Source organism: Crocuta crocuta, unplaced genomic scaffold, assembly GCF_008692635.1.
Source record: "Crocuta crocuta isolate KB4526 unplaced genomic scaffold, BGI_CrCroc_1.0 scaffold29, whole genome shotgun sequence".
NCBI classification, from domain to species: Eukaryota; Metazoa; Chordata; class Mammalia; order Carnivora; family Hyaenidae; genus Crocuta; species Crocuta crocuta.
In genome coordinates this window covers 4,504,172-4,521,130 of record NW_027533280.1, presented here as the reverse complement: position 1 = coordinate 4,521,130, position 16,959 = coordinate 4,504,172, and the positions used below count along the sequence as shown (strand labels likewise).

General features: G+C 38.1%; 1 protein-coding gene and 1 non-coding gene across 2 annotated transcripts in view; one reads left to right on the top strand and one right to left on the bottom strand.

Moving 5' to 3' along the window:
• IFT81 (intraflagellar transport 81) overlaps positions 1–16,959 on the bottom strand; it is an 84,212-nt gene that overhangs the window by 5,904 nt on the left and 61,349 nt on the right. The window contains exons 15-17 of the mRNA XM_077747911.1: positions 5,666–5,752; positions 4,563–4,634; positions 4,389–4,478 (exon numbers count right to left, since the gene is read on the bottom strand). Coding sequence (XP_077604037.1) covers positions 4,389–4,478; positions 4,563–4,634; positions 5,666–5,752 — 249 coding nt within the window. The remainder of the gene's footprint in view (positions 1–4,388; positions 4,479–4,562; positions 4,635–5,665; positions 5,753–16,959) is intronic.
• LOC144218232 (U6 spliceosomal RNA) lies at positions 7,061–7,170 on the top strand. The gene has a single exon (XR_013331092.1). It is a non-coding gene; the product is annotated as a U6 spliceosomal RNA (small nuclear RNA).

Below are 16,959 nucleotides of genomic sequence, written 5' to 3'. Positions count from 1 at the left end.
TAAATAAACATTAACGTCTAATCCTACAATTCTACTTCTGGGAAGTCATCCTACAAAAAAACCTCTCATAACTTAAGAAAGATAAATGTAAAGACTATTTACATCACCATTACTTATAACAGTAAAAACCTGAAAACAAATTAAATGTCAATAGATGGGGAAATTTTTAATAAATTATGGTACATCCATTCAAAGGAATAATAGAGAGTTGGAAAAAGGAAGGGGTAGATCTATAAGTGCTGAAGTGGAAATAACTCTAGATATAAAATTAAGAGAAAAACTGTATCTTAAGTTCAACCTTATTTTTGTCACACACACATAAAATTTCCCCATACATTTGCTAACACACATACACGTGTGCATGTGCATGCGTGAGCTCGTGAGCACACACACACATACACACACAAAAATGCAGGGGAAAGAATATGGAGTAATTATACACCAAAATATTAATGGTAGGTATTTCTGAGGCATGGCAATGTGGATAATTTTCAGTTTTTGTGTACCATACTTCATAATGCTTACTTTTATTTTTATAAGCATTTCTTTTATAAGCTAAAAATGCCTGTCATTTTCAAGTAAAAATAAAAATACAAATAACATTGTATTGTGTTTTTAAAAATATAAAAGTATAATTATATTTTTACACCTCATAGGATGAAAAGTGATATTTGAAGTATTAAGGACAACGATGGAAGATGAGGACAAAGGAACCAATGACAAGATAAAAAGAGACTTCAGACCTCAAATTTAGACAGAAAAAGACTATGTTTCTGTATAAAGTTATGCTGTAGTAAGAAGTTAAACAACACAGGGGCGCCTGGGTGGCTTAGTTGGTTAAGCGTCCGACTTTCGCTTAGGTCATGATCTCACGGTTCGTGGGTTCGAGCCCCGCGTCGGGCTCTGTGCTGACTGCCAGCTCAGAGCCTGGAGCCTGTTTCGGTCTGTGACTCCCTCTCTCTCTGACCCTCCCCTGCTCACGCTGTCTCTCTCTCTCTCTCCCAATAAATAAAACATTAAAAAAAATTAAAAAAAAAAAAAAAGAAGTTAAACAACACAAAACTGGGAATCCAGGAAATCACAAACCACAAAGAGAAATTCTAGCAGCTTAAGTGAAGGAAGATTTGCATTCATGCAACAAGGGAAGTAAACGTAGCTAGAGTGGAGAGGATGGCCTTCACAAGTACTCAGAATCCTCAGGGTGCCTGGGTGGCCTAGTCCGTTAAGCCTCCGACTCTTATATTTATATATTATATAATACCTGTTACATAAAATAAACTTTTATATATAATAAAAAACATATAAGTAAAAAATATATTTTAAAGATTTTATTTTAGAGAAAAAGCATGAGTGGGGAAGAGGAGCAAAGTGGGGGGAGAGAGAGAGAGACAGAGACAGAGAGAGAGAGAGAGAGATGGGGGGGCAGGAGGAGGAACCCCAAGCAGGCCCCACACTCAGTGCAAAGCCTGAAGCAGGGCTCTATCCCATAATGACCCTGGGACCATGACCTGAGCTGAAATCAAGAGTCGGATGCTCAACCAACAGAGCCAGCCAGGTGTCCCACAGAATGCCATTTATATTCTATCAAGAAATCAAAGTCTCATGCTCTTTTACCACATAACACTAATGTGTAATTATTTTCATTTATTCAATGAATTTATTCAAGAAATTATTATGGAGCACCTGTTATGTACCAAGCATGCCCTGGGGTTTCAGGAAGAAAACAGAACAGAGTCTTTGTCCTTCAGTAACTCATGCTATATAATTTCCAAAATACTGCTGCATGCATTATATTTAACTTGATCTTCTGTGGTATAAATTGTTCTCCCAATTGTATAGATGAGGAAATGATATGCCCAAAGTCACAAAACTTGAAACTAGAAAAACCAGGTTAGTAAGAAAATTTTATGAGTTCCTCTTCAGCACTTTGAAATAAAACATGCTGCCTCTTTAAATAAAATTAAAATTTGCAGGCCATCTTTCAAAACCATGCTAATTTCTCTGGGTGCCTGGGTGGTTTTAGTCGGTTAAGCATATGACTCTTGGTTTTGGCTCAGGTCATGATCTAATGGTTTCATGGGTTCAAGCCCCACATCCGGCTCTGCACTGACAGTGAGGAGCCTGCCTGGCATTCTCTGTCTCCCTCTCTCTCTCCCACTCCCCCATGCACACTGTCTCTCTCTCTCTCCCAAAATAAATAAACTTAAAAAAAAAAAACCCATGCTAATTTCTTAGACCACTGGCCTTACTCAAAAGTATCATAAAAGTAGAAAATGGGGCAACCCATTTTGTCCATAATTGTATAAAACTGTGTCTATAATAATAATAATAATAATTTAAACATATATCAATGAGTTTAGAGTACAATTAACACTATTTTATTTTTAATATTCTTATGTACTACTCTTGTTAGGGCAATATATTTTTTCTATGATGGTAAAGGTTTATGATAATTTTGAAAATGGCAAAAAAGAAAATCTGGCCAGAAAACTAATAGTTCAGTGGCAATATTTCCTATTTATATTGATAACTTTGGGAAATATGAAACTTAATTTTTAAAAGTCTTTTTTCAAGAATAGAAACCTCTCACATTTGTAAAATATTAACATTGACCATACAGATTTATTTGAGCCAAGTTTACTCAATGAAAGAATGTAAATAAGCACATTAAAATTTTTTTTAATGTTTATTTCTGAGAGAGAGAGAGAGAGAGAGACAGCGTGAGCAGGGGAGTGTCAGAGAGAGAGGGAGACACAGAATCTGAAACAGGGTCCAGTCTCTGAGCTGGATGTCAGCACAGAGCCCGACGCAGGGCTTGAACCCACAAACCGTGAAATCATGACCTGAGCCAAAGTTGGACGCTTAACCGGCTGAGCCACCCAGGCGCCCCAATAAATACATTTAATATGTGTAATATGTCAGAGTATTAGAGAAAACATTGCTCTATTTATAGGGTGTTTTCAGTGTGGCTTGCATTCCAGTGCATTATATATTTAAAAAATTAGATTCTGCAAGACATTCCATTTATTAGATTCCTTTTTGAAACATTAATGTATATGCCACTAAAAATCTCAACTGCAATCTAGGATAAAGTGAATCCTATACTTGGAGTTCTTACTTGATGGTAAAAGGGAAACATGTGAATGTGGTAAGGTTCAAAGAGAGCTTAGTTTGTTCAATAACTGCATTTTATCACAGCTAGCAATTAAACCATAAATGTATTTTTTTAAGGCAGTATTTGATTTATTACAGAATGCTGCAAGCTGGGAATACCAAAAAAATCACCATATAAGGACTAGTGATATTTACACACTCTTCCTCATCTTGAGGCTGGCACACTGCAGACACACAGCTTCTAGCTGAAAAACACTCACATTGCACAGTGAGCAGGCAAATGACAAGAGTCCAGGCCATGTGGGACTTTAAAAATAGACCAATCTGAGTGCTTATAAAAAAGGAACTATGAAATTATATGTATTCCTGGGGAGGGGAATGGGGAGTTACTGTTTACTGATGACAAGAGTTTCTGTTGAGAGTGATGAAAAGGTTAGGTATTATAGAGCAGTGACGGCTGCATAGCACGGTGAATGTGATCAATGCAACTGAACTATATACTTAAAAATGGTAAACATGGCAAGTTTTATGGGTTTTTTTAGCCATGATAAAAAAAAAAGTAAAAAATCCAGAAAGCAAATTACGGGTATTCCTACTTAGTAGGGCTGGATTATTAGGAAGATATTTAACAAGATTTAATCCTAAATAATACCTTAGTATCTGCTTATTTAAGTACCCCCAATTTAGTAATTCCATTTTATTTATAAAACTTCCATAAGTGACATAAAAAAGAATGAAACCTTGCCATTTTCAACAACATGGATGGAGCTGGAGAGTACAATGCCAAGTGCAATAAGTCAGTCAGAGAAAGACAAACACCATATAATTTCACTCATATGTGGAATTTAAGAAACAAAACAAATGAACAAAGGAAAAAAGAGAGAGAGAGAAACCAAGAAATAGACACTTAACGCTAGAGAACAAACTCCTAGAGACGAGGTGGGGGAGGAGGGGGAAAACAGGTGATGGGGATTAGGAGCACAATTATCATGATGAGAACTGAGTAGNATAGACACTTAACGCTAGAGAACAAACTCCTAGAGACGAGGTGGGGGAGGAGGGGGGAAAACAGGTGATGGGGATTAGGAGCACAAGTATCATGATGAGAACTGAGTAGTGTAGGGAATTGCTGAATCACTATATTGTACACCTGAAACTAATATAACACTGTATGAGAACTATACTGTAATTTAAATACAAAATTTAGTAATATTAAAAAGAAATTTCTATAGGTGAAAACATTAAGTGACTCAATACAGAGACAACAAAATTACTTGCCTTATTGCCTTTCTTTTTTCTTGTTGATCAGAAGAGACATATACCTTCATCTCATCAGTAGCACGACGAAGTTGTACTTCTAGGTTCTAAGTGGAAAGACTAAGTTTTAGGTTAAGTCCTTGATACAGAAAAATCTCAGAAAAGTTCTTGATCCTCTTCCTTTGTTTTACCTTAATCATACAATTTGTGTAATGGTATCTACTTTCTTCCTGAAGACATTCTTCACGGAGTCCTCTGACTTCCTACAATATATAATTTTAAATGGGCAACGTTATTGAAAGAATAATCAAATACAGAGAGGATGACTTTAACCGTATAACAAAATACCATCAGAGTAATTTATTTTTTTGTGATTATAACCATAATAGGCTAGGCTGCAATCTTTTCTAGAGACTACTCATATTACTCCAAAACCTACAGGTTCAGTTATTCATTTATTAGGTCTCTACCGCATGACCAACTCTGTGCTAGGTGCTGGGGACACAACAGTGAATAAGACTATAGTCCTTGCTCTCATTCAAATAGAGGAAATAGGCATAAACAAGGAGTCAGGTAATGAAGGTGGTTTCAGATGGGGATATATTCTATGAAGAAAAGTCAGTAGTAGTAGAATGTGACAGGGTGACCCAACAGGCAACATTAGGTAGGGTAATGAGAGAAGACCTCTAGGAGGAGGTGACATTTAGGCTGAGACCTGATGATGAACAGAAGAGATCAAGGTAAAGAATTGGAGGCAGAGTGTCCCAAAGAGAGAACAGCAAAAGCAAAAGCCATGAGGTGAAAACAAGCTTAGCCTGTTTGACATGCAAGAAGAAGGCCAGTGTGGCTGTGGCCCTGTGGATGAAGAGAACAGCACATGGACATGAAGTTCACGAGGCAGGTGGGCCTTGCAGAACATAGCTTGGAAGTCAGATTTTAAGTGCAGTAGGAAGCTAGTAGAAGGTGGCCTAAGTTTTCCACAGGTTTCTTTGGCTTCTCTATAGAGAAAAAACCTTAGGATTTTTCCTAAGGATGGAAGTAAGAAAGCAGTGTTGAGTTACTGTGGGAGTCGAGGAGATACCTGCTCAGGGCCTGGACCTTGGTGGTTGTGGTACAGATGGAGAATTCAGTGTGTATGCATCAAGTCTGAAGAAATAAAGATCTCTGGAGTTTAGGAGACAGGCTCAGAGGATGAGGGTAAAGATTTGGGAATCTTTTGATGTCAGTGTAGTGAAAACATGCATACACAGGCAGTTTCTACTAAATTGTTAAAAAATAAAAACTATCTTCTTACCTGTTCTAATTTGGACCGATTGCTTTCGAGGCCTGCTGCACAGCTATCATACTGAGATTTCTTTTCATCACATTCCTGGGTTAGTTCCTAGTAGGAAAAGATAAATGACTGCATAAGTGAAAAACAAAGGCCTAAAGTGTGGCTCTAAAACAATGCATGCCCTTGTCAGTCTTGTAACTTAACTCTAAGCTTCTTGGCATACTTAAGAGTTATTTATACAACAATCAGACATTTGAGAATTATGACAGATGAAGGTGCTGATAAAAATAATAGCTACCATGTATTGAGCTGTGTGCCAGGCTCTTTATTAGGAGCTGGGATACAACAGTGAGCAAAACAGCCAAAATCCTTCCCCTAAAGTATGTTCAGACAAGTAAACAGCCTGTTGAGTGGTATGATGGGCAAATGTAAGTGTTATAGGAGAACGAGGTACTCTCACAGGACTTAACCCAGGCTTGGAGATCGGCAGAGATAGAGAAACTGATATCCAAGTTGAGGGATAAAGGATTAGTACAATAGTTAGGGGGAAGGTGAACAAGGGAGGAGAATGTTCAGAAAAAAAGAACACTATGTATAAAGGCTTGGAAGCCAGAGAGAAGAGCAATAATTTAGGACAAACAAGTAGTTTATTATACTGGAGTATGTCTGCAAAGTGGGAGAAGATGCTGTAGGCTTTGGCAGGGGCTTGGTCAGAACTTTGGAAACCATGGTAGGGCCTTTGAACTTTACCCTTGTCAGTAACTCAATCTCACCACAACCCCTTTAGGTAGGTATTAATATCCCCATATCATGCTTGGAGAAAGTTCATGGAAGCCAAATACTTTGCCAAAGATTATACTGAAGAAAAGGGGTGTCAGAATTTGAATTTAGGCTGTTTGAGTAGCTTTAAACTTTCTTCTAATGTAATATTGTGGATTAGATAACCTGAAAATCATCTATAAATACTGGAAATGCTAAAAATATCTACAAATGCTTGATAAGGTGGAGCAAACATCTTTTCAAATCCAGAGCTGAAATGAACTTCTCAGGAAGGAAGAGGAATTACCAGGGCCAGAAACAGAGGGTGACACACTGTGGCTGCCCTTGGGGAAGGAAGCTGGGAGCAGTCTCAGTACTGGAGTGGTTCTAATGTTCAGGCAGGGCAGAAGACAGAGTGGGAAGTTAGAACTGAGAAGCCCACAGAATCCTTGCTGTTTTTCAATCTGGAAGCCTGGGTGTAAAGGGTTACTACCAGGCCTGGACTGAAGCACCAGCCTCAGAATGACCTTGATTTCATGAAGCAGTTTCCTGGGGAACAGGAGAGTGAACACAAATGGGTAATGCTGTAAGTGCTTCCTTTGTTGTGTGGGGCTGCGTCTGGTTTGGGATGACCAGCATAGTATAAAAGCTGGTGGGGTGCTTGCTGTGGCAGCACATACACTAAAAATTGGAATAATACAGAGAAGATTAGCATGGCTTTTCTGTGCAAGGATGACCTGCAAATTCGTGAAGCATCTCATATTTAAAACCAACCAACCAACCAACCAACCAACCTGGTAGGTGCTGTCTCTGGGCCCAGCCCTAGTTTGTGGTGACATGGCTAAATGCACCAAGAAGGTCAGAAGGTCAGAATCATTTGTAAATATGGAACCCATTATGGTGCCTCCTTAAGGAAAATGGTGAAGAAAATTGAAATAGGCCAGCATGTCAAGTACACTGGCTCCTATGTGGTAAAATCAAGATGAAAAGACGAGCTGTGGGGATGAGGCACTGTGGTTCCGGCATGAAAATGGTAGCTGGTGGGGACCAGACTGAAACACCACTTCTGCCATCACAGTAACATCTGAAGGAATTGAATGACCAATAGAAGCTCTACCATTTCAGGCAGAAGACATGAACAGACACTTCTCCAAAGAAGATATCTAGATGGCCAACAGACACATGAAACGATGCTCAGCGTCCCTCATCATCAGGGAAATGCAGATCAAAACCACACTGAGATACCACCTCACGCCGGTCAGAGTGGCTAAAATGAACAAATCAGAGGACTCTAGATGCTGGCGAGGATGTGGAGAAATGGGCACCTTCCTACACTGTTGGTGGGAATGTAAACTGGTGCAGCCCCTCTGGAAAACAGTGTGAAGGATCCTCAAAAAATTAACAATAGCAGTCCCCTAGAACCCAGCAATAGCACTGCTGAGAATTTACCCAAAGGATACAGGAGTGCTGATGCATAGGGGCACATGTACTCCAATGTTTATAGCAGCACTCTCAACAATAGCCAAATCATGGAAAGAGCCTAAATGTCCATCAACTGATGAATGGATCAAGAAGATGTGGCTTATCTATACAATGGAATATTACATGGCAATGAGAAAGAATGAAATCTGGCCATGTGTAGCAACAAGGATGGAACTCGAGGGTGTTATGCTGAGCAAAATAAGTCAGGCAGAGAAAGACAGATACCATATGTTTTCACTTATAGGTGGATTAGGAGAAACTTAATGGCGGACATGGGGGAGGAGAAGGGGAAAAATAGTTGGGGAGAGGGAGGGAGGCAAACCATGAAAGACTCTTGAATACTGAGAACAAACTGAGGGCTGATAGGAGAGGGAGAGAGGGGAAGGCAGGGGGAGATGGGCACGGAGGAGGGCACTTGTTGGGAGGATCACTGGGTGTTATATGGAAACCAACTTGACAATAAACCATGAAAGAAAAAAAAAAAGAAGCTCTACGATTTCAAACATTACTAGCCTATAATAAATGGGTTAACTGCTGCATCAAAATTACTTTGGCTTGTTGTTAAATTTAATAATTAGACATTCTGATTTTCATTGCATTAACTGTCCTTTCTCAAAAAACACTTGAAAGCTAAAATCCTTTTAATTTTTACTGGAAAAAAGAAACTGGTTGTAAAAAGGAGCTGTGGCTTTTATGTATCAGAAGGACCTACAGATATTTGAGACTCTCATGGGTGACAGTCATTTCCACCATGAATGGGAGGAGGGGCAACAGCAGCTGTAGCGGCTGGGTCTCTCAGTGAGATGAAGGTGCTATAGCAGATGGTAGCGTGTGTGAGCGCATCTGTGGCCTGTGAGTCTGGTGGCCTAACTGACCTGAAAATGCACCTGTGCTGCTACAGGGGCAGCTGGAGAGAAGGGCTCATCGTTGGGCAGATTCACTCATATTTACCCTTACTCACACGAACTCCCGAGCCAAGACATTAACTCAAAATTAGCTCTGAGCTTGTCATATTCCCAAAACACCCAGCAGGGCCAACTGCAAAGCCATTCTGGAGGACACATGCTCCATCCTAACTGCTGGAATTCAAAAGACAAAACCCTACCGAAGATACCCTCACAATCCAAAAGTATAAATACACAAGGAAACAATCAATCCTTATGTGTGAGGATCAGAAGATTAAAAAAAACAGCAGGACTACACCTCCAGGTACTTAGGATACTAGAAACAAGTCTATTAAGTAAGTGTGCTTGAAACAAAGTCATAAAAGAGGAATTGAAAACAAAAGATTAAGAAAAAAAGTACAGTGAGTAAAAATAGACAAAAGTGAAGAAATAGTCATTAAAGTTAAAAATTAAATGGTATAAATGTAAGATTAGACACAGCTCAGAAGATAAAAAGAATGAACTCAAAACAGAGCTGAAGAAATTATTTAAAATTCATCACCGAGAGACAAAAAAGACAAAAATATGAAGACAAAGACATGCAATGGGGGAAAGACACCCCCTGTCATCCCCACAGGGACTTAAGTGTGCCTAACATGCAAATAATAGCAGTCACTGGAGAATGAACTAAAAAGAACAGGGCAGAAATATTTGAAGATATCATGGAGAATTCTCCTAGAATTAATGGAAGACAACACAAACGCCAGGAGAGCAAATAAAACTAAATACGTATTTAGATCACAGTAGTGAAATTGGACAACACCAAAGACAAAGATAAAAATATTACAACCAATTATAAGAAAGATATTACCTAAAAAGAAATGATAATTAAACTGATGGCAGACCTTCCAACATAAGAGAAACCAGAAAGCAATGAACAAGTTATTATTAAAGAAAGAAAAAGGTGATTGACTCATAGTGATGATTCTTTACTGAGAGAACTACTAAAAGAAAAAACAAAACAAGGAAATTTAATTTCAGGAAGAAAGAAACTGAATCCAAAAGGAAGAATGAAAATATAAGAAACAACAACAACAAAAAAAGAAAATATAAGAAACAACAATGAGAAGTGTTAAATATGTGGTTAAATCTAAGGAGGAAATGACTGTATAAAATAGCTAGTAATTATAAGTAATGACCACCATGACAACTACTTTTAGAGGTGAAGAAATAGGGGTTCCTGGGTGGTTCAGTCGGTTAAGCATCCGACTCTTGCTCTCAGCTCAGGGCTTGATCTCAAGGTCATGAGTTCAAGCCCCCTGTTGGACTCTACGCTGGGTGTGGAGCCTATTAAAAAAAAAAAAAGAGAGAGAGAGAGAGATGAAATAAAAAGGAAATAAACTACCAGAGGATAACAACACATATGTAAGGCAAAAGAGGGTGTTAAACTATTCTAAGGTCCCTGTATTGTTCAGGAGATGCTGATTAGATTTAGAATCTGTTGTCATGAAAATATACGTTAAAATTTAAGGATAACAATATCAGAATAGAAGAAGATAAAAAACTAAATAAAGGGAACAAAGAAGATAAAAGAACAAAGAGTGATGCAATGGAGGGCAGGAAAGAAGCAGCAAAGAAAAAGCACAGTAAACAGGATGTACAAAATAGAAATAAATCCCAATGTATCAATACTAAAAGTAAATGGGATTAAAAACACCAATTAAACGACAGATTCTCAAACTGAATGAAGAAACCACCCACATAAGATCTAACTATATGCTATTTATGAGACATATGACAAAAGTAAGGACATAGAAAGCTAAAAGAAAACAGAAAAAAAAAGATATACCAAGCAAGCCTAATCATAAGAAAGAAAGCTAGCATACTTACATTAATAGCAGACAAAATAAAAATCTTGGACCAAAAGCATTAGCAGGAATAAAGACGATAAAAAATAATAAAATGAGTAACTAACCAGGAATGTTTAAAAAAAAAAAAACCAACAGGAATTCTGGCAAAATAACATAAAATTTATCATCTTAACCGTTTTTAAGTATACAGTTAAGTACTGAGTATATTTGCTTTGTTGTACAACCAATCTCCAGAACTATTTTCATCTTGTAAAACTGAAATTCTATACCCATTAATCAACTCCCCATTCCCCAGGAAGCTTTAAATGATACATCTGAAAAGCTTGATCTGATGAACACATAGAGAACTCAGTACTCAGCAAATGGAAAATACACAATCTTTTTAACATCAAGTCACCAAAAAAAAAATTAGGTTAGTCTCTGATCTCTCCATGGCTACACTTAACTCTGGAAGACAGTAAAGCAGTATACTTTAAAAATTCTCAAGGAGGGGTGCCTGGGTGGCTCAGTTGGTTAAGTGTCTGACTTTGGCTCAGGTCACGATCTCACGGTTTGTGGGTTTGAGCCCCGTGTCGGGCTCTGTGCTGACAGCTAGCTCAGAGCCTGGAGCCTCCTTCGGATTCTGTGTCTCCCTCTCTCTCTGACCCTCCCCTGCTCATGTAGTCTCTCTCTCTCTCAGAAATAAATAAAAAACATTAAATAAATAAATAAAAATTCTCAAGGAAAGAAAGCACAATGGAAAGATTTTATGTTCAGTCAAGTTAACTTTTTTAAATGTTTGTTTATTTTTGAGAGAGAGAGTGAATGGAGAAGGGATAGAGGGAGACACAGAATCTGAAGCAGGCTCCAGGCTCTGAGCTGTCAGCACAGAGCCCGACATGGGGCTCGAACCCACGAACGGTGAGATCATGACCTGAGCGGAAGTTGGACGCCCAACCAACTGAGCCACCCAGGTTCCCCCAAGCTAATTTTTAAATATTTAAGGCAAGAAACTCTAGAACATGCAAGAACTCATTAGGGAATATTGTTCTTGTGAGGTTTCTTGAGGATTCTCCTAAAGGACAAATCAGACAATAAAAATTAGGAAAAAGGGCAGTGAAAGAATTGATAATGAGCACTGAATCTAATAATTATAGGTTTAACACTGAAAACAAGTGGGAACCAGGGTAATAGAAGAGAATGTAAATGTTACATGCCCTGACATGTAGAAATGATACAACAAAATCTGCAGGGAAGGGAAAGGGAAAAGAAAGTGGAAGTTGGAAGTCAGAATAAATAAGCTAGTTTCTTCAATTTTTAATTGTTGAGGATGAGTGGGAGAATATTAAAGGATATAATTTAAATCTGATGAATCAAGTTAAAATATAAGTATATTAAAAGTATAAAGGCAAACAGTAAAAGAGACAATATGATGGACTAAATTCAGGTACTAAAGGAGAGGGAAGGGAGGGAGAAGGAAGAGGAAAATGCTAATTTCCTCACTGCTAACAGGAGGGATTAATAGATACTACCTATAGAAATGGATGATTAATGGTAGAGTTAGCTACTACCTACAGAAATGGATGATTAATGGTAGTGTTACAAATGTAACTACCAGACCAAAACCGCAAGCCAGAAACACATAAAGGGAGAGGGAGAGGTACAAGAGAGAGAATAAGAGAGAAAATGAGAAAACAAACAAGATTTTTTATGGGCTTTAAAATCAAAAGCTATGGATGCCTGGGTGGCTTAAGTCAGTTAAGCGTCTGACTTTGGCTCAGGTCATGATCTTATAGTTCTTGGGTTCAAGCCCCATGTCGGGCTCTCTGCTGTCAGCATAGAGCCCACTTCGGACTCTCTGTTCCCTTCTCTTTCTTCACCATCCCTCCTCGCTCTCTGTCTCTCTCAAAATAAATAAACTTAAAAAAATCAAAAGCAACACATAAAGAGCACTAAGATCAAATATGTCTGCATATCAATAAATATAAATGGCCTCAACTTCCTTATTAAAACAAACCCTTCAGATTATATTGCATACCAAAACTCAACTCAAGACCTATTCAGAGACACCTACAACAATATAATTTTTAAAAAGTTAAAAGCAAAAGGTGGGCAAAAGTACAGTAGGCAAATGCAAACAAAAGTAAGCAGACATCTTGTTCTTAATATCAGTCAGTTTAATTTTGTCTCCCACCACCAAAAAATGCCTTTGTCCCTCTGGAGAGTAGAACAAACTTTAAGCAGCCAATAAATAATTATCCATTCACTAATTCACAGTAAATTTCTGGAAAACACATAAGGACCTTCTTTACTTCTGGGGAGTGTAGAGAGAAAGTTGATTTCTATTCTTCCCCGTAAATAATTCTTCATAGTTTGAATTCTTACCAAGAACATGTTATTACGTTTATAAGAAAAAGTGATCAATAAGAAATATTTCAGCGAAATCAATAATTGTCAGATTTTATACTCTAAAATGAGCATTTTAGCTTTTCCCATGTATTAGCAACGTTATGTATTATGACATTTAATTACAAGTCACTTATAGAACTAATAAACATAACACTTTTCAAGATGCTGTTCTAATTCTAGGTGATTATAAAAGATTTAGGGGCACCTGGGTGGCTCAGTCGGTTAAGTATCCAACTTTGGCTCAGGTCATGATCACACGGTTCGTGGGCTCGAGCCCCGCGTCGGGCTCTGTGCTGACAGCCAGCTCAGAGCTGGGAGCCTACTTCAGATTCTGTATCTCCCTCTCTCTCTGACCCTCCCCTGCTCACGCTCTCTCTCTCTTTCTCTCTCTCTCAGAAATAAAACATTAAAAAAATAGGTAAGTTATACGTATGGAGTTGCAGTGCTCTAATTTTCAAACAGTTGTTACTATTCAAATTCAGAAGATATAAGTACAATAAGAAAGGAAATGTCCTAACAATTCACCATAAAGTTTCCTAAATATTTCAGAGCTGCCCATTACAGCAAGAAGTATAAAGTATTTTCAAGTAGTCCTGCACTTTAACAATACATTTATGTAGTTTTGAGTGGTAAGTACATGCAAGTTAAATATAAATAATATTAGGGCACCTGGGTGGTTAGTCAGTTAAGTAAGCATCAGACTTAAGCTCAGGTCATGATCTCACAGGTGATGAGTTCGAGCCCCATGTCAGGCTCTGTGCTGACAGCTCAGAGCCTGGAACCTGCTTTGGATTCTGTGTCTCCCTCTCTCTCTGCCCCTCTCTCTTTTGCACTGTCTCTCTCTCTCAGTCTCTCTCAAAAATAAATAAACATATAAAAAATTAAAAGAAAAGTGATTTCTTTTAAAGAAATAAATAATACTCAAAGTAGAGAACAATTAAGAATTGTAGTTAAGATTTGAATAGAGCTTACAATCAATGACATTGCTAGCCGCTTTTTTTAGTATACTTTTTATCACAAAACGTTTCTGGATAAAAGTAGAACTATACATGGATGTGGGAGATGGACATATGGAGACAAGCAAAATGAGAATCAGACACTCACCAAATACACTGAACTCAACCACTGGAAAAAAAAAAAAACCAACAGCTAACACAAATATAGGCAAGTCCTGCCCCATTCAAATTTTTTTTTAATGTTTACTTATTTTTGACAAAGAGAGAGAGAGAGACAGACAGATAGAGTGTGGGTGGGGGAGGGGCAGAGAGAGAGGGAGACAGAATCTGAAGCAGGTTCCAGGCTTTGAGCAGTCAGCACAGAGACTGACATGGGGCTTGAACTTACAAACCATGAGATCATGACCTGAGCCAAAGTGGGACACTTAAATTAACCCTCTGAGCCATCCAGGCGCCCCTAAAAGATTTTTTTATTGTGGTAAAAAATATATAAAATAAAAATTACCGCTGAAACCATTTTTAAGTGTCCAGTTCAGTGGCATTAAGCACATTCACATTGTCGTGCAGCTGTCACCACCTTCCATCTCCAGATTTCTTTTCATCTTCCCACACTGAAACTCTGTCCCCATTAACACTTAACTTCCCATTCACCCTGGCCATCACAACCACCATTCTACTGTGTCTGAATGTCACTACTCTGGGTATGTCATATAAGTGGAATCATGCAGTATTTGTCCTTAGCAGAATGACTTTTCAACATGGCAGAAGACAGAGATGAAAATATTGACATGGCTTAGGTACCCCTCTGATTTGATGATATGGAAAGAACTGGAGAGTTTGGAATGATGGTCAGAGGGCTACATTTCTTTGTGATGGTAGACATAGGCAGCCCTTCACATACAGAGAAATTGAGTTAAATCACATGAAAATGAGTTTCCGGTTTGGTTACATTATTATAATACATGATTTTATAGAACTTAAGATCTGGTATATAGTTTACTCAGAAAACAATTTGGTTGAAAAGCAATACTATCCCTTCTTTTAAAAGTCTCTTTAATAATCATAATAATAAATACTTTAAAAATATCTATCTATCTATCTAGAGAAAGAGGGAATCCCAGGCAGGCTCCCCGATGTCAGTGCAGAGCCTGATGTGAGGCCTGATCTCACAAATCACCAGGTAATGACCTCAGCCAAAATCAAGAGTTGGACACTTAACCAACTGAACCACACAGGCACACTGGATAAATACTTTTTAAAAAGTTCTTATGTATTAGTCATTGTTGCAAAGTGCCTTATATAAGTTATTTCATTTAGTCTTTACAACCACCCTATGAAGAAGAGATAGTTTACAGATAAGGAAACTAAAGTTTATAGGAATAAAGTCATTTACCCAAGGTTATCCAGGGTCTGCCTGATTCTGTAGTACATGTTCTTAATCATTCTATCTACACTGTCTGAATAGAACCTTAAACTAAGTGCAGTATATACTAAAATTCCAACCATGTAAAAAAGTGTATATGAGAGGACAAGGCTGAAATGCAAAGATGAACACTGTTCAACTGTTACTAATAGGATGACAGGTGGTGTATTAAAAGATGTCAGTTAAAATACCTGGCATATCTATAGCCTCTCCAGAGGAAAAATTCTCTAGGCAGCCATACTTGGTACCACATCACCCTCCTTTCTTCTCATCCTGCCCTTACGACATAACTGGCTGGACTAAGAATGGATTCCTGACCTGACCTAAGGATAGCCAATAGTCCATGAGATAGCTGGGCATGAAAAACTGTACCCAAAAGAGAAGAGCTGCACCAGGAATTTGAATTAGAAAATGCAGAGAAAACAGCACAGTTAGTAGTGAAAAGTTCAACACAAAATATGTAGAGGGGAAGGTCTTAGCATGCAAGATGAACAATAAGGAGCCACACGGATGGCTGTGAGGCCTAAATGAGCAACATTAATTGTGCCTGGAACACAGAAAGCACATAATATGTGTTTTTAACTATCATTTCATTATCATTATCCACAAGCTCCTGCTGTTAGAATTCCTGAAACTTCCCTGACTCAAAATACTCTCTGGTTATGGTACCTGTACCTGTTTCAGGCACATTATGTTTCTGATCCTTCAAATTCCATGACAGCACATTTCCTTTACTGTCTTTAATATCCCTTCAATAAAACTCACTTAATATATAAATGACAAAAATGAATTTAATAAAAGAATTGTTTACAAACAGATTTTATTAGGGAGAAATTTTATCATCACTAGAAATACACATCACCAGTCCATTTGATTTTCAAGTTGCTTACTCAAGAAAAGCTTTAAGAAAATCAGTGGATTAGAATGTAACCATGAAAACAATTCTTGATGTCCTCAATCTCTAAGCTTTGCTCAAAAATTTCCTTTCTGAAACATTTCCTTCCTAACAATCACATCATTTGCTTCCTCTTATCAGTTATGATTCTGATTCTTTTCTTCCTTCCTTCCTTCCTTCCTTCCTTCCTTCCTTCCTTCCTTTCTCTTTTTCTTTCGTTTTTTAAAGTAAGCTCTATGCCCAATGCAGGGCTCGAACTCACAATGCTGAGATCAAGAGTCACATGCTCCATTGACTAGCCAGCCAGGCGCCTCTTTTCTATATTGTTCTTTTTTTTAATTTTTAAAAAAATTTTTAATGTTCTTATTTCTGAGAGAGAGAGAGAGACCCAGCATGAGCAGGGGAGGGACAGAGAGAGAGGGAGATACAGAATTGAAACAGGCTCCAGGCTCTGAGCTAGTTGTCAGCACAGAGCCCAATATGGGACTTGAACCCATGAACCGTGAGATCATGACCTGAGCCGAAGTCAGGCACTTAACCAACTGAGCCACCCAGGAACCCGTTCTATATTGTTCTTAAGTTGGTTTATCTTTTGTCTTTCTTGAATTTCTTCATGTTTGTCTCATCTCACCTATGAGTGTATTAACTCTACAGAAT